The sequence below is a fragment of the Pteropus vampyrus genome, unplaced genomic scaffold (genome assembly GCF_000151845.1).
Source record: "Pteropus vampyrus isolate Shadow unplaced genomic scaffold, Pvam_2.0 Scaffold518, whole genome shotgun sequence".
Lineage (NCBI taxonomy): Eukaryota > Metazoa > Chordata > Mammalia > Chiroptera > Pteropodidae > Pteropus > Pteropus vampyrus.
The window spans coordinates 907886-925785 of NW_011889299.1; the positions used below are offsets into that span (position 1 = coordinate 907886).

The following is a 17900-nucleotide window of genomic DNA, read 5'->3' on the forward strand; positions in this document are numbered from 1 at the left end:
GTTCCCACACATGTTGCTCAGACCTCTAGGTAGCACTTAGAGTTTGACCTTTCTCAGCCTTGTTATTGTTCATTGAACCTTGCCTCCCTTACTAGATTATACATATACTCCTTAAGGATACACACGTGGTCTCTTTTTCATGTCTGGAAAAACCCACTCCAACCCCTACCAGTATTCTGACCAGTTAAATGCTCAGGAGGTGTTATTGAGAGGGTGCCCTGAACTGGCGCTACCACCACAATCGACTTTTTGCACTTTTTATTCCTTCTGCCCTGTCCCTGGCCAGCTCTTGTTTTTCAGGTCTCAGCTCACACGTCACCTTCTCAAAAAGGCTTTCCTTAACTACCCTATCTAAAATAAACTATCTTTCATCCAAATCTTTATCTCATTTTTTTTTTTTTATTTTCCTCATAGCACTCACTGCAATTTGAAATTATCTTTTTCGGCTTATTTTATCATCCATCTCCCTCGTTGGAATGTGAATCACAGGAGGGCAGGGACCTTTTCTGTTTTGTTTACCCTTGAATCCCCAGTGCCTAGAAAAGTGCCTGGTATATAGTAGATGCTCAATAAACATATGAATGAAACTATTTTTTTGACTGTTCCCCCAGTAGAATGTCAGCTCCATGAAGGCCAGGACCTTATCTGTGTTACTGCTACATCCTTAGCACCTAGCACAATGCCTGATGCATAGTAGATGCCCAACAAAGAATTGTTGGGTGAGTTAATGTTTCACACACACCTTAACTCAACATACTTCAAAATGAACTTAGTCTCTTTCCTACCAAATCTGCTTTTCCTCTGTGTACCCCAGCTCAATGGCACTACCATTCAGTCTGACACCCAGAAATGAACTCAGTCCTTTCATTCACCTACTATTTTCAATTAATCCCCAAGCCCTGTTTACCTCCAAAATATCCTACTTATCTGATCCTTTTCTACCCCAGCTGCAACTATCCTGACTCAAGCCTCATCTTTTTTTTTTTTTCATGACTAATGCAACAAACAGCCTCTTCCCTCATGCCTTTTTTATTAACTTCATGAATTTGCATGTCATCCATGTGTAGGGGACATGGTAATTTTTTGTCTTTCCAATTTTAATATATATTCTGCCAAAGTGAACACTCTCCTGTCTCCTTTTGAAACTACGAAAGCTTAAGTTACAGGGCCTGTCACTTGCCATATGGTCACATGGTCATATGTTTTGTAAAGTTTGTAAAATGTATTTAAACCATAGTTGGTTAAAACTGCTGTCCCTTTCCTCTGACAGTTTCCCTGGTCACATATTCCCTTGTATTAGGTGGTGCTGAAGCTGCCTCAGACATTTTTGAGATCTAGTTAAGTGGAAGTTGATTTGGGGGATACATTTAATTTGGGTTTGATACATTTACATGTGGTCTATATCACTTCTATTTATAGTTATTACCCAGGTATAGGAATGGCTTCTAGAAACACTCTGTCTACCTCTGAATCTAATTTTGTAACTACAAGTCTATATTCTTAAAGAAGTCCCACCTCACAAACACATAAGCTTCAGGTCCCACTAAAACTGGATTTTCCTCTGCCTAAAACACAAATGTGACAGCTGCTCTTGCTCTTGTTACTGCTTAAAAGATAAAATCTAATATTCAAATTCTTTTTTCAAATGTTTCCGCATATGCCTCCATGCATTTGTACATGTTGATCCTTTTATCTACACTGTTAATTTAGTGAACTTTTAGAATCCTCCAAATCGCCTAGAAATCTTCTTTGACAGCAGCAAGGAGCTGCTGAGACACTTGTTTAGCTTTATTTTGCACTCTACAAGAGGTATCCGTGTGCTTACTGGACGTTGTATTCCAATTGTTGACTTGCAAGCCTGTGTCCTGCACTGGCTTGCAATTTCCCAGGGCAGAGTCCCTTTTTCCATCATTGTACCCTCAGGGCCGAACGCACCATTACTTAGGAAACAGGTACACAACCATTTTCTTTTTTAAAGCGGTGGGACCCTTTAAGAAAATAGAAGAGTCCTAGAGAACATTCTATAACGCCTGAGAAAGCCAGCGCCATCTTGAAGCAGGTGTGTGGCGTTCCATTCACTCAACCTCTTCTCCCACCCCACCCCCAGGCTGGAGTCAGAAAATCGTGGGACATATGCAGGGAAATCGTCGAACTGTATCTGAACTGAACTGAAGCGAAGCAGTAGGGTCAGAAAGGAGAGTTTCGAGCTAGGAAGTTGACAGAAGCTTTAAGAAGGAACGAAGGATGTTGCACAGAATGCCGGGGGGTAGTAGAGGGTGCAAAGGTTCAACTTCCCGGCTCTGAAACGGCAGTCGTTTCTAAGCCCGTGTGCTGTTTTGGGGATAATAACAGAGCTTCCCTTACAGGGTGAAGAATACACGACTCGGAGATCGTGTGAAAAGAGCTTAGACCGCAAAGAAGCTCACTGAACGGTAGCCGCGGCGAACACCCCGCCTCTTCTTCATTTTGTAGTTTGCAGTCAGAGTACACCTCCTCTCATAGGAGGAGCGGCTGGGAGGAGTGTGCTTATTGGTGGTGGTTGATGCTTAACTCCCTGCTTGCCTAGAAGGGAATGAAGCCTGAGACGGTTCTGGCCCCACTCAAAATGGAGCCAAGCAACCGCCTCGTCTAAGATGGCGGCTTCCCCGCCTCCGGGCTCAAGGTTCTCAGCACCCATTGGGCTCCTAGAGGAGACGAGCTGGTCTAAAGGTAGACGAGTCCTCCTCCCCCGGTCCCCCCCCCGCCCCCCGGCTCCCCCTACCTCCACCGTCTCAAGGCGGTGCCTCGCTCGGATGACGTCTCGCGGTAGCCAGCGGCCCGCTCTTCCCCGCCTCTGTCGTGGGGTCTCGGTGTGCCCGGCCCTCATAAGATGGCGGTCGGATCGCCTCCTTGAGGCAGCTTCGCCACTCTCAATATGGTAGCTGTTTACACCATATTTCTCCTCCCCTCTCCGCCTCAACTTCCTCGTTGTTTTGAATAAACTTTATTGACTACTCCGAATTGCCTACCACCGCTACCAGGCTTCTCCCGGCGACTTTTCGGGCCATTTTCCTCCGACCTGGCCGCCGGTTCCTCTCCTTCCTCGTTGGTTTGCTCGCGGCGAGCTCTTGCCGGCCCAGCGACAACGCCGCTCGCCCGGTCTCCCGGCGTCCGCCAGACTAGGCCCGATCCGCGGTCTCCAGTAGGCCCTAGCGCCTGGTCCGGGGCAGAGCTGTGAGGAAAGCTGCCCGGAAACAGCCTGGCAACCAGGGCCGCGCGACCCAACGGGTGGTCTTAGGGGCCGGCGAGCGAGGTTCGCGGCGTTGCTGTGACGATCCCAGAATTCGGCGCGCGCCGCTGGTGGGGCCAGAACTGCCAGACGAGCCTCGGCTGAGCGAGGCGCCGAGCTGCTCAGGAGCGAGCCCGGCTGCCGGTGCGTCGGTGGGACTGAGCTCTGCGGGCGGGAGGAATCCCTGCAGCTTTGTGGATGCGGAGGTCCTTGTAGGGCTGAGGATCGAAGACATTCTTGTCAGGTTGGGAGTGTGAGGAGGTTCCTGTCAGTTTGGGAGGTGTGAAGAGATTCTTGTAAGTTTCAGGCTGCAAGGATATTCCTGTCAGTTTCAAGATCTAAGAGGAGATTCCGGTCAGTTCGGAAGAACAGGGAAGCCCTCGTCAGTTTGAGGGGGCTATGAGGAGATGCCTGCCAGTTTCCGAGCGGTGGGAAGAAAACAAATCCTTGCTCAGTTGCAGTTGTGTGAGGAAATTCTCGTCAGTTTCAGGGAATTTTGAAGAGATCGTTTTTGAAGAGATAGTTTCAGGGGCGCGATGAGAACCCGGTCATGTTTGAAGTAGAGAACGAGCTAATGAGTTTTGCAATTGAGATTTATTTCAGTGGTCGGGGTGATGAGGCTCCCGACTGGTCGGGGGTGGAATGATTGGGTGAGTTCTCAGAACATGACCCCCAGAACTGTGATTTGAGTTGGGCGCCTCTGTCTTGTTCCTGAAGGCACTGAAGAGATTTGCGAGTAATCTGAGCCCACATTCAGGGACCCCTCATCTCTCTCCAGTTGCCCCTATTTGGAGGGAGAGAGAAGGGGCTTTAGCTGAGCTCCCCTAGCCTCATTCTTGAGGCTAGGGCTTGCGTCATAATAAAGAGCGCCTTGGGAAGCAAGGTTGCGAGCAAAGAGAGGGTGCAGTGAGGAATTAAAGAAGCTTCTTTAAAGGAGTCAGATATTTCCTTGAAGCTCGGAAAGTTCTTACTGACTCTGAAGGCTAAAGAAGGTAGGGAGGGAGAAAAAAAGCCTCGACGGCAGAGCGCCGTTCTTTATTTGTTAAAGGAATTCTGGAGGCGGGTGGACTTTCTCCGATTGCCCCCTACAGCCACACCAGCAGTGTTGCATCCCGGGCGCGGTAACTCCCCATTCGTGAAGTGAGGGTTGGTACCCTGGTGGAAATGATTCACTATAAAAAGTGTTTGTGCCCAGCCATCCTCCAGGAAGGACGCGTGCTGCCGCCTCCCGCTCCCCTGGACATTGCGAACCTGGCCCGCGGCAGAACGCTGCAAGACCAGGAGAAGATGGCCTCGGTGCCGGTGTATTGCCTCTGCCGGCTGCCTTACGATGTGACCCGTTTCATGATCGAGTGTGACATGTGCCAGGACTGGTTTCATGGCAGGTAAGGAAGGCAGGCCAGGTGCCACAGGGTGCAGTGGCCAGGTGCTCACTCGCTTCTTTCTCAGCTCTGTTTTAGGTTCCCAGTCAGAAACTTTTTTCCCCTCACTCCCTGAGAATTAACTCCAACCCACCTCCCAGCCCTAGGTTACTCCATCCCTTCTTATAGACTAGGGCCTAGTTGACATTGGCTTCAGATTTTTCTTATTTTTCTCTTTTCCCATATATATGTTATATGTACACCCTTCTTTTGAAAATTTTTTTTTTAATTTAGAAAGTATTTTTTTCCCAGCTACTAAGTATCAGTTTTGTCTTTTGTCTCAGACTCTGGCTTTGGAAGAGACAATATTGCAATTTTGAGATAGTTGGGTCCAGCAAACATGGATTTGAGTTGTGGTTTGCACCTTACTATCAGAGTGACCTTGGGCAAGTTGCTTTGCCTCTCTGAGCCTCATTGTTTTCACTTATTAAATATATCTAATACATTCTTCCTGATTATTTAAAGCGTTTTGCATGCACTCAGTAAATGGAGGCAGAAATGCAGATGCAGTAATATTTTTATTTCCATAGTATTTATCTGCAGAACCATCTAACTAAAACGAATTAAGCAGAAGAGATATTTGGTAAAACAGGACTAAAACCACTAATGAATTCCTTCCAGTTTGCCATGTGTGCACATAAGCACCTGTCACCCAGGATTCCAGAGAGGTTAGTGTGTAGAATAAAACTAATATTATCCCATTATTGGGACTTAAATCCCAGCTATAGAAAGAATACCATGAGAGAGATTTGTACATTGAAGGACAACAAAACAGTATATGGCACCTTTCTCCTGTTGCATGTTGTTAGATTCTAGAATTTTAAGTTATCACTAGTCCCTTCCAAAGGAGCTGTTCCTGTTACCACACCCAAGACTAAACTGAAGGTGCTGGTGCTGCTAAAATTCTGCTCTTAGCAGGGACTGCCTCATGCAGCACATCCAAATTCATATTCAACTAATCTTTATTGAGTATTCACTGTGTGCCAGGTGCAGGGTTCTTTTTATTGCCTCCTGTTATTTCATTTCAGAGGGGACAGACCTAGAGGGTAGGGCCTTTTCCTTTCCCCTGGAAATAAGTGGGGATTAAGATGTCTTTCAGGATTTCCAGTATCTTTGCTAGTGCTGATCAAGTCACTCCTCTGCTTAAGATTCTTTTAGTGGTTCCCCTACAGAATAAAATTCAGTCTTTGCATGACAGACAAGACCTTTCGCGGTCTACTTGTTCAGTCTCATTTCCCACCACTCCTCCTCTCTTGTCCCAGCAAAACTGAACTGCTTATAGTTCTGGGAAAATTTTATACTCCTTTGTGACTCTTTGTCTTTACACATGCTATTCCCACTAATGTCCTCCCTTTTACAACTTATAGCATACCTTCTCTGTAAAAGGCCTTCCTCTGGCTTCTCATTGCACTTTGTGTACATCCTTATTGAAAGTAATTATTTCATCATCATAGTTACATCTGTGTCACTCATCAGCCAGAGATACCTGAGGGCAGAGATGTCATCGTTTTATTTTTTGGTATCCCCAGAACCTAGTTCAATTGCTAAACATGTGATAGATGCTGAGTACATTTTTAAATTAAATTTATTGAGGTAACATTGGCTAATAACATGATATAAATTTCAGCTGTACAACATCATAATTCTGTATCTGTATACTCTATTGTGTGCTCACCATCAAAAGTCTAGTTTCCTTCTATTACCATATATTCGACCCCCTTTACCTAATTCACCCTTTCCCCATACCCCTTACATTTTTCAATGAACAGATGAGTTTTCTTGAAAAGAGCTATTCCCTGTGGCCCTTACTTTGGATTGTGTGGGAAGTGTGTAGGTTCAAACCTGGAAAGTGAACTCTCGCCCACAATATAGAGACCCTAACTCCACAGTCTGGGAACAGGAAACAGAAACAAATGCTTCCTCAGTGCTTACTATATGCTAGGCCCTATGACAGGATTTTGCATGAATTATCTCAATCCATACCAACCCCTGAAAATTAGATATTTATTTTTAAAATAATGTTTAAATTTTTCCTGATTATATAGGTGAAACGTGCTCATTGTAGAAAATACAGAAAAAGAATAAAGAAGGAAATAAAAATAACCTATGAGTCTACTATCTAGCACAATCCACTGTCACATTTTTTGTTGCATTAACTCCCGTCATTTGACTTAGAATATAAACATGTATTTTTACAACATGGGATTGTATTATGAATACTACTTTATAACCTGACTTTTATTCCTACTTAACATTATAATGTATTTTACCAGGTCGTTAAATATTCATCTAAACCTGATTTCTGATATCCCACTGTATATATGTGTCCTCAGTTACTTGGTCATTTCCTCTGTGGTTGGATGCTTTTGTTATCTCTACTTTTTTTATGTAATAAATAATGTGATGTGAGGGAATCTGGGGGTTCTGGAAATGTTTTGTATTTTGATGTGGGTGCTAGTTAAAACAACAACAACAAAAAAAACCATTGTAGTGAACATCTTTGCACAATAGAGACTTGATATTTAGAAGGAACACCACTGAGGCCTTTAAGAATTCCAAATTTACAAATATAGAAATAGAAATGGTTTATGAGCCAGGCCCCTCCTCAATCACATTTCTGTAGTGAATCTTGTTGTTTGTGGACACCATGACACAAGTTGGCTGTCTTAATTTTTTTTTCTATGAAAGAGACCAAGTTTTTATCTTTTCTCATGCTCCTCTGTATGGGCTGCCAAGGAACAAGGAGGCCAGCTGAGAATGAGGTCCTTGGTGGGTGGCTGCTCTTGCTTACTCAGTGATTGCTCATACACATGCACCAGGCTCCCAGAGCTCCATTTAAGTTTGTACTTCATGATTAAAAATTACTAAATACCATGGACTTTCCATGGTTGCTCACCATAGTTAGGCCCACAGGTAGGTGATATAAATCTGCTCACATCTCTGATGACTTCCAGAGGCTAGATTTCTTAAAGTCCAGTTAGGGATTAATAATTCCAAGTTTCTTCCTGGAAAGATTATAGCAAGGAAGGTGACTATTTCATTTTGCTTGGGAGAATTAGAAATTCATGGAGATTCAACTTCTTTCTGAGTCTAGATTTAAATTTAGAATTTCCTGGCTCCAGAGGCTAAGTTCCCAAAAGTGGAAAAAAGATGGTAAGCTCCATTCCCCCTACTTTAAAGGGCTGGGGTTTTGCAAAACACTTTGATTTGTAAAGCAGTGGTTCTTAAACTTTCGTGTGCATCAGAATTACTTAGAAGACCTATTAAAAGACAAGATAGATAGGCTCTACCTACAGGGTTTCTGATACAGTGGGTGAGTGGGAGCCACCTTCAGAACCACTGTTTTAGGGCATTATTCTGTGTCAGTTCCTTCTCTTTCTGTGGAATGTGACAGCATTTGATGTTGGGGGATTGGTGGGCTAACAAATTAATTACTGTACATGGTTCTCAAAATGTGGTTTATTAACTGGGAATTTGTTAAAAATGCAAATTCTTGGGCTAGAACGCAGCAATTTATATTTTAACAAACAGGTGGATTCTGATGCACTGTAACTTTTGAGAATCATTTTTCTACAATGGCGGCAAAAGTTAGTTGGCAAGCATTTATTGATGTCTGGGAATCTGGTGAAAACACCCCTTTATAGTTTTCCTATCAATAAAGGAAGTATTAGCACAAGGGGATAACTGTTGTATGAACTGTAAACTCGAAGAAATGGCACTGGCTTTATATCTAGGTTCAAATTCTGATTCTGTTACATTTTAGCAAAGGATTTCATCTCTGAAGTCTCAATTTCCCTGAGAGTTGTTGTGATGATTTAAATAAAATGGTAGTGGCCCTTGTTTATGGCGCATTAGCTAATGTGCCAGTCACTATGCTAAACACTTTGCCTAATTATCTTTATTTAATCTTTAGAGGAACTTAAAAATTATGAACTCAAATGATTTAATAGTCTTAGGACTATTCAAATGATCTATTTTATATTGGGTATGCTGTGATACTTTCTACTTTCCAAGGAATTTATCCAATTCATCTAAGTTATTAAAGTATTCCCTTATTATTCTTTTGATATCTGCAGGCTGGGCGTCTTCTCTCTCTTTTTCTTTGTTAGACTTCCTTGAGGTTTGTCAGTTTTATTGATCTCTTCAAAGAACAAGTGCTTTGTTTCATTGATTTTCTCTACCATCTTTCTATTTTCAATTTCATTGATTCATGCACTTTATTATTTCCTTTCTTCTGCTTGCCTGGATTTATTTTGCTTCTCTTTACCTAATTTCTGGAGAATGAAAGCTTAGGTAATTGATTCGAGACTGTTCCTGTTTTCTAATGTAAGCATTCAGTGCTATTAATTTCCCTCCTAGTACTGATTTAACTGTCTCACAATTTTTGATATGTTTTCCTTTTCATGTAGTTCATTGTAAAGTAAATTTTAATTTCCTTAGAGGCTTCGTGTTTGACCTATGAATTATATAGAAGTGTGTTTAGTTTCCAAGTATTTGTAGATTTTCTTATTATCATTTTGTTATTGATTTATGGTTTGGTTCCATAGTGGTCAGAGAAGATACATTGTATGCTTTCGATTCCTTTACATTTTTTGAGGTTTGTTTTATGGCCCAGGATATGGTCTGTCTTAATGTTCCATGGTCACTCAGAAAGAATGTATATCTTGCTTTTGTTGGGTGGAATTTTCTATAAATGTCGATTTACCCCCGTTGGTTGATAGTGTTGCTGATGTCTTTTCTGTCCTTGTTGATTTTATATCTAGTTGTTCAGTTAGTTGTTGACGAAGTGTTGAAATGTCCAGCTATAATTATTAATTTGTCTGTTTTTCCTTTCAGTTCTGTCATTCGTTGCTTTACATTTTGCAGCTTTGTTGTTTGACCCATATGCATTTAGGATTGCTATGTCTTGGTGGATTGACCCTGTTATTATTATGTAATATCCTTCTCTGTCTTTGGTAATTTTCTTTGCATGAAAATCTGCTTTATTTAAAATTAATGTAGCCATTAATATAGTCACTCCTGCTTTCTTTTGAATAAAGGTTGTATGGCATATCTTTTTCTGTCTCTTTACTTTCACTTTACATCATTATGTATGAAGCGAGTTTCTTATAGACAGCATATAGTTTGGCATTATTTTTATTCACTCTGCCCATCTCTTTTAATTGGTATATTTAGGCCTTTTATACAACCCGTAATTATTGATATGTTAGATATAAATAAAATAAGTCTGTCATTTTATTTTTTGTTTTCTTTCTCTTTTGCCTTCCTGTGTGTTACTTATACCTTTTCTCTAAAATTCCATTTTGTCATATCTACAGTAGTCCCCCTTTATCTGCGGTTTTGCTTTCTGCGGTTTCAGTTACCCAAGGTCAACCAGGTCTGAAAATATTAAATGGAAGATTCCAGAAGGAAACAATTCATTAGTTTTAAATTGCACATCATTATGACTAGCATGATGAAATCTCACTCTGCTCTGCTCCATCCCTCCTGAGATGTGAATCATCCCTTTGTCCAGTGTATCCACGCTGTATGTACTACCTGCCAGTTAGTCACTTACTGCCATCTAGATTATAAGATAGGCTGTCGCGGTATTGCAGGGCTTATGTTCAAGTAACCCTTATTTCACTTGATAATGGCCCCAAAGCACAAGAGTAGTGATGCTGGCAATTCAGATATGCCAAAGAGAAGCCATAAAGTGCTTCTTTTAAGTGAAAAAGGTTAAAGTTTTCAACTTGATAAGGAAAGAAAAAAAATTGTATGCTGAGGTTGCTAATATCTATGGTGCGAATGAATCTTCTATCTGTGAAATTGTGAAGAAGGAGAAAGAAAATCATGCTAGTTTTGCCGTCACACCTCAGACTGCAAAAGTTATGGCCACAGTTTATGCTAAGTGCTTAGTTAAAATGGAAATGGCATTAATTTTGTGCGTGGAAGACGTGAACAGAAAACATGTTTCAACTGATGGCAACGTGTTGTGCCAGAAAGCATTGAATGATACAGCGATTTCAGTAAGGGGTCCCCTGAAACAAGTGATGCTAAGCCATTTACTGCAAGTAAGGGATGGCTACACAGAGTCAAGAATAGGTTTAGACTGAAAAATATAAAAATTACTGGACAGGCTGTATTTGCCAATGGAGAAACTGTGGCCGCATTTCCAGAGGAGTTGAAGTTGATTGAGATTTGGCACTATTCATGCATCCACTGGGGACCTTGGAACATGTTCCCACAGATAAGGGAGGACTACTGTACACCTGTCCCTCAATTTACAGAGATTATCTGTTCCACACGTCTTTTTTTTTTACAGGAAAGAAAACCACGTAAAAAGAGGCAACCAGTACGAAAAGAATGCTAAAGAAATAGACCAATATAAGTCATAAAAATATTTATTTCACATATTTTCACAAAATAATGTTAATAAAAATTTAGAAAAATCAAAATAAATTTTATTTGCTGTCGATGTCTGTACTATAATCTAAAGCAACCAACCTCTTTTTAATTGGCACAAAGTCACTATCTGCATTGGTCGAAATATTTGGAAGTACTGCTTCGGTTTTAGTATTTATGTTTATGTTTTTAGATTATCTTTTTCCAACCCCATCTTTTGCTAAGTTTTCATAAATTCTTCAATATTCACTGCAACATTTTTTTTAAGGCTCATTGGATGTTTGGATCAATATCTAGAATTGCAGTTTCCAGTTTTGTGGCCAATTGAAGAGCTTTGTAAATATTTTCTGCAGTGAATGAAACTGCTTCAAGGTCACTGCCATATTCATCAGCAGGATAGGCTTCAGGTAGTACATGAATTAATTCATTATCAGTTAATTCATGATCAACCAGTAATTCATTAATATCATCTACATCTAAATTGTCAGAGCCTTCTTTTTGAAACTTATTTAATAAATTAATAATGTCAGTTTAAACCCTCTTCAATTGTTAGAACTATATTCCCTGGTACACACTTTTCTGGCCAAATTGCTTTCCAGCAAGCATTTAAAGTTGACAGTTTTATATCACTCAAAGCTAAAGCAATATTCTTGATACAACTTAAAATTGTGTGTACTCCAGGCTTCTGTAATTGTGATTCACTATCTTCAAGTTTATTAAAAAATCATTAAAAATATCAAACAAAAAGACCCTTCAGGAATTATACTAAATTCCTTTTAGTATAATTAATCTTAAAGATGGAAATAATGCCTTGATCTAAAGTTTGGATCAAGGAAGTTGTATTTGGTGGAAAATATACAACTTTTGTATTTGAATGTTCTAAATTGTGTGGATGACCAGGTGCATTATTTAAAAGTATTTTAAAAGGAAGACATTTTTCCTTCATATAATTTTCAGCTTCTACAGCAAAACATTTGTAAAACCAATCCCCCCCCCGCAAAAAAGTAGTTACCCATGTTTTTTATTTGCTATCCAATTAACAGGAAGATCATTAATTGTGTGTTACTAAGTATTAGTTCTTTGTATGTTGCTGAGTTAAGCTGTTGTTTTTTAGAAAGAGTAATCTCCAGTAATGGAAATTAAAAAGAACTGTGTAAAATGAGACCACGTAAATGGACACTGTGTATAAAAAGTCTGTGTAAATGGGAGGAATATTTACCATGTATAAAAACTCACATAAAAAAAATACGGCGTAAATCGAGGGATGGATATATAGTGTTTTTGAGTGTATCTCTTTGTATAGCTTTTTGGATACTAAAAGCTTAGTCTTTTGCTTGCTCTAGGTTGTTAACATAATACAGGCATATCTTGGAGATATCGCAGATTTGGTTCTAGACCACCACAATAAAGCATATATCACAATAAAGTGAGTCATAACATTTTTGCTGATGGAGGGCCTTGCCTTAATTTTGTAAAAAATATAACATCTGTGAAGGGTGGTACAGTGAAGTGGAATAAAATGAGGTATGCCTGTACATATATAACTTAGCACAACCAACTGGTATTGACATTTTACCAGTTTGAATGAAGAGTACTTACTTCCCTTTTAATTCTTTTATGTTCCTCTGTTTATAATTATCTTAAATATTTCCTCTGCATACATTGAGAACCACATGAGACAGTTTTAACATTTTTGCTTCAACTGTCAAGCATGATTTAGAAAACTCGAGAAGGAAAGTATATTGTATTTACCCATGTTTTTAATCTTTCCCTGTTCTCTCTTTTATCTCCTTCTTTTATCATTTCCTTTCAGTTTAGAGAGCTTCCTTTAGCCATTCTTCTAGAATAAGTCTGCTAGCAACACATACTTAGTTTTTCTTCATATGAGAATGTATTGATTTCCCTTGAATTCCTGAAGGATCTTTTTGTTTGATATCAAATTCCAGTTTCTAGTTCATTTATTTCAGCACTGAAAACTATTGTGCTACTTTTGGTTTCTGTGTTTTCTGATGAGAGGTCTTCTGTCATTTGAATTGGTGTTTTTCTTTAGGTAATGTGTCATTTCTCTTTCACTGTCTTCAAAATGTATCCTTTGTCTTTTGTGTTCAAGAGTTTGACTGTGCTCTTTTTCAGTGTGGATTTCTTTGAGTTTGTCTTTTGTTTTAGTCTGATTGTTGAAGCTCTGTTATTTTTTTTTAAATCTATTCTCTTTTTTTCTTTCAATTTTGAGATATAATTAACATACAACACTGTATAAATTTAAGGTGTACAATATAATGATTTGACTTATACATATTGTGAAATGATTACCACAATAAGTTTAGTTAATTTAACATCCATCATCGCATATAGATACAAAAAAAATTTATTCCTGTGATGAAAACTTTTAGGATTTACTCTCAGCAACTTTCAAATATACCGTACAGCAGTGTTAACTATAGTCATCGTGTTGTACATTACATTCCCAGAACTTTTTATAACTGGAAATTTGTACCTTTCATCGCCTTCATCCTATTTCCCCCTCCCACCTCCAGTAACCACAAATCTGATCATTTTTGCTGTGAATTTGAGGTGTCCATGTGCTTTTTAAGATTCCACATGTAAGTGAGATCATACAGTATTTGTCTTTCTATCTGACTTATTCCACTTAGTATAATGCCCTCGAGATTCATCCAGGTTGTCACAAATGGCAGGATTTCCTCCTTTTTTATGGCTGAATAGTGTGTGTGTGTGTGCGCGTGCGTGCGTGTGTGCGTGCGTGTGCGTGCATGCACGCACGCACACATGTTTGTGTTTGTACCACATTTTCTTTATCCATTCATCTTTCAATGGACAGGTTGTTTCCATGACCTTAGTTATAAATAATGCTACAATGAACACAGACATACAGGTATCTCTTTGACGTAGTGATTTTGTTTCCTTCAGGTATATACCCAGAAGTGGAATCACTGGTTCATATGGTAGTTTTTAATGTTTTGAGGAACCTCATACGGTTTTCAATAGTGGCTGCACCAATTTACAATCACACCAACAGTGTACAGAGTTCCTTTTTCTCCAGGTCCTCACCAATACTTATCTCTTGTCTTTTTGATGATAGCCATTCTAACAAATGTGAAGTAGTATCTTATTTTGGTTTTGCTTTGCATTTCCCTGATAATTAGCGACATTGAGAACTTTTTCATGTATCTGTTGACTGATTATATGTTTTTGTAAAAATGTCTATTCAGTTCCTTTGCTCAATTTTTAAATTGGATTGTTTTGCTATTGAGTTGTATGAGCTTTATATATTTTGAATTTTAACCCCTTATCCAATGTATGATTTTCAGATATATTCTTCCATTCTATAGGTTGCCTTTTCATTTTGTTGATTATTTTCTGCTGTTTAGCTTTTTAGTTTGATGCAAACTAAATTTTTTATTTATTTTTTTATTTTATTTATTTCTGGTTTTGTTCCTTGTGCTTTAAGTTTCCATAGTTCAAAAATCATTGCCAAGACCCATGTTGAGGAACTTTTTCCTATGTTTTCTTCTAGGAGTTTCATGGTTTCGAGTCTTATATTTAAGTCTTTAATGCATTTTGAGTTAATTTTTATGAATAGTGTTAAGTTAGGGGTCTAGTTTCATTCTTTTACGTGTGAATATCCAATTTTTCCAGCCTTGTTTATTGAAGAGATTGTATTTTCTTCATTGACTATTTTGGCTGCCTTGTCAAATAAAAGTTAACCATGTATGCATGGGTTTACTTTTGAGCATCTCGATACTGTTCTGTTGGTTTGTGTGTCTTTTTTTATGCCAGTACCATACTGTTTTGAGTACAATAGTTTGAAATCAGAAAGTGTGATGCTTTGCACTTTGTTCTTTCTTAGAATTGCTTTGGCTATTCCAGGTCTTTTGTGGTTACATAAAAATTTTAAGATTGTTTTTTCTACTTCCGTAAAAATTGCTACTGAAATATTGATAAGGATTGCATTGAATCTGTAGATGGCTTTGGGTAGTATGGACATTTTAACAATATTATTTCTTCCAATCAATGAACACAAGATATCTTTCCATTTCCTTGTTTCTTCTTCAACTTCTTTCATTGGTGTCTTTTAGTTCAGTGTAGAGATCTTTTACTTCCTTGGTTAAACTGATTCCTAACTGTTTTATACTTTTTGATAATATTGTAAATGGGATCACTTTATTTTTTTTTTCAGATAATTTGTTGTTAGTGTATAGAAATGCTACTGAGTTTTTGTATGGTAATTTTTAATATTAAATTTATGGAGGTGGCATTGGTTAATAACATTATATAAATTCAAAGTGTATAATTCTATAATCTATCATCTGTATATTGCATTTTGTGCTCACCACCCAAAGTCTAGTCTCCTTTCGTCACCATATATTTGATTCCCTTTACCCTCTTCAGCCTCCCCCTATCCCTCTTCCCCTCTGGTAACCACCACACTGTTGTCTGTGTCTATGAATTTATTTTGTTTGTTCATTCGTTGCTTTCTGTTTTATATCTCACATATGAGTGAAATCCTGTGATTCTTGTCCTTTTCCACCTAACTTATTTTGTTAGCATGATATCCAAAAGATCCATCCATGTTGTCACAAATGGCAGTACTTCATCTTTTCTCATGGCTGAGTAGTATTCCATTGTGTATATGTACCACATCTTATTTATCCAGTCATCTATCAAAGGACACTTAGGTTGTTTCCATGTCTTGGCTACCATTTATAATGCTGCAGTGAACAAGGGGGTACATATATCTTTATGAATAAATATTTTCAAATTTTGGGCGTAGATGCCCAGAAGAGGGACTGCTGGGTCATATGGCAGCTCTATTCTTAGTTTTTTGAGGAACCTCCATATCGTTTTCCATAGTGGCTATACCAATTTACATTCCCACCATCAGTATACAAGGGTAGCTTTTTCTCTACATCTTCTCCAACACGTTATTTCTTGTTTTATGACAATAGCCATTCTTATAGGTGTGACGTGGTATCTCACTGTGGTTTTAATTTGCATTTCCTGTATAGCTAGTGAATTTGAACACCATTTATTGAATAGACTGTCTTTACCTCCATTGTGTATTCTTGCCTCCTTTGTCATAGATTAATTGACCATACAGATGTGAGTTTATTTCTGGGCTGTCTATTCTATTTCACTAATCAATGTGTCTATTTTTATGCCTGTACCATGCTGTTTTGATTGCTATAGCCTTGTAGTATAGTTTAATATCAGGTAGTGTGATACTTCTGACTTTGTTCTTCTTTTTCAAGATTGCCATGGCTATTTGGGGTCTTTTGTGGCTCCATTTAAATTTTAGGATTGTTCGTTCTAGTTCTGTGAAAAATGGCATTGGTATATTCATAGAGATTGCATAGAATCTGTTGATTGCTTTGGGTAGTATGGACATTTTAATGATGTTAATTCTTCCTACACATGAGCACCATATATGCTTACACTTACTTGTATCTTCAGTTTCCATCTTCAGTGTCTTATAATTTTCTGAGTACAGGCCTTTTACTGCCTTGGTTAAATTTATTCCTAGATATTTTATTTATTTTTGATGCAATTGTGAATAGAATTATTTTTTTTCGTAATTTAAAATTTTTTTCAATTACAATTGATATGCAATATTATATGTTTCAGGTGTACAATATGGTGATTAGACATTTAACTTAAAAGTGATCACCCTAATAGATCTAGTGCCCATGTGACACTATACATACTAGTTACAGTATCATTTACTATATTCTTTATGCTATACTGTACATCCCCATGACTATTTTGTAACTACCATTTGTACTTCTTAATGCCTTCCTCTTTTTCATCCATCTCTCTAACCCCCCTCTCATCTGGCAACCATCAAAATGTTCTCTATATTTGTTTGTTTTGTTTTGTTTATTTTATTCTTTAGATTCCACATATAAGTGAAATCATATGGCATTTGTCTTCCTCTGTCTGACTTATTCCACTCAGTGCAATACCCTATCGTTCCATCCATGTTGTTGCAAATGGCAAGATTTTATTCTTTTTCATGTCTGAGTAATAGTCTATTGTATATATATATACCTCCTCTTCTTTATCCATTCATCCACTGATGGACACCCAGATTGCATTCATATCTTGGTTATAGTAAATCATGCTGCAATGAAGATATGGATGCACATGTCCCTTTGAAGTTGTGTTTTGGGTTTCTTCAGATAAATACCCAGAAGTGGGATAACTGGATCCTTCTTTGTTTCTTGTTATATCCTTTGTTTTAAAGTCTATTTTGTCTGTATAAATATTGCTACTCCAGCTTTTTCTTTTGTTTCCATTTTCATGAAATATCTTTTTCTACTCCTTTACATTTAGTCTATATATGTCTTTCATTCTGAAGTTTCTCTTGTAGACAACATATGTAAGGATCTTGTTTTCTTATCCATTCAGCCACCCTATCTTTTGAATAGAGCATTCAATCTACTTACACTTAAAGTAATTGTTAATAGATATGTAGTTATTGCCTTTTTATTATTCATATTTTTGATATTTTATCTTTTTTCTCTTCTTCTTAAAGAAGTACCTCTAACATTTCTTGTAATACTGATTTAGTGGTGATGAACCCCTTTAACTTTTTCTGGTCTGGGAAACTCTTTCTGTGACTTTTGATTCTAAATGATAGCTTTGCTGAGCAGAGTAATCTTGGTTGTAGGTCCTTGTTTTAATCACTCTGATTATTTCATGCCAGTCCCTTCTGGCCTACAAAATTTGTGTTGAAAAATCAGCTGACGGTCTCATGGGAGCTTCCTTGTAGGTAACTAACTGCTTTTCTTGTGCTACTTTTAAGATTCTTT

General features: G+C 38.3%; 1 protein-coding gene and 1 pseudogene across 8 annotated transcripts in view; one reads left to right on the plus strand and one right to left on the minus strand.

The window, feature by feature from the left end:
- Positions 1–1022: 1022 nt before the first annotated feature.
- LOC111733076 lies at positions 1023–1123 on the minus strand (annotated as a pseudogene).
- A 922-nt stretch (positions 1124–2045) lies between these two features.
- The window catches only part of PHF8 (PHD finger protein 8), a 98051-nt gene continuing 82196 nt past the window's right edge, over positions 2046–17900 (plus strand). For 2 of the 8 annotated variants that reach the window (XM_011383404.2, XM_011383409.2), the window contains exons 1-2: positions 2050–2709; positions 4464–4653. In XM_011383404.2, the coding sequence (XP_011381706.1) occupies positions 2634–2709; positions 4464–4653 (266 nt within the window). In that variant the 5' untranslated portion in view covers positions 2050–2633. Of the gene's footprint in view, positions 2710–2835; positions 3565–4463; positions 4654–17900 lie in introns of those variants that run through there. The other 6 variants (XM_023525027.1, XM_011383410.2, XM_011383406.2 and 3 more) reach the window with 6 other exon arrangements.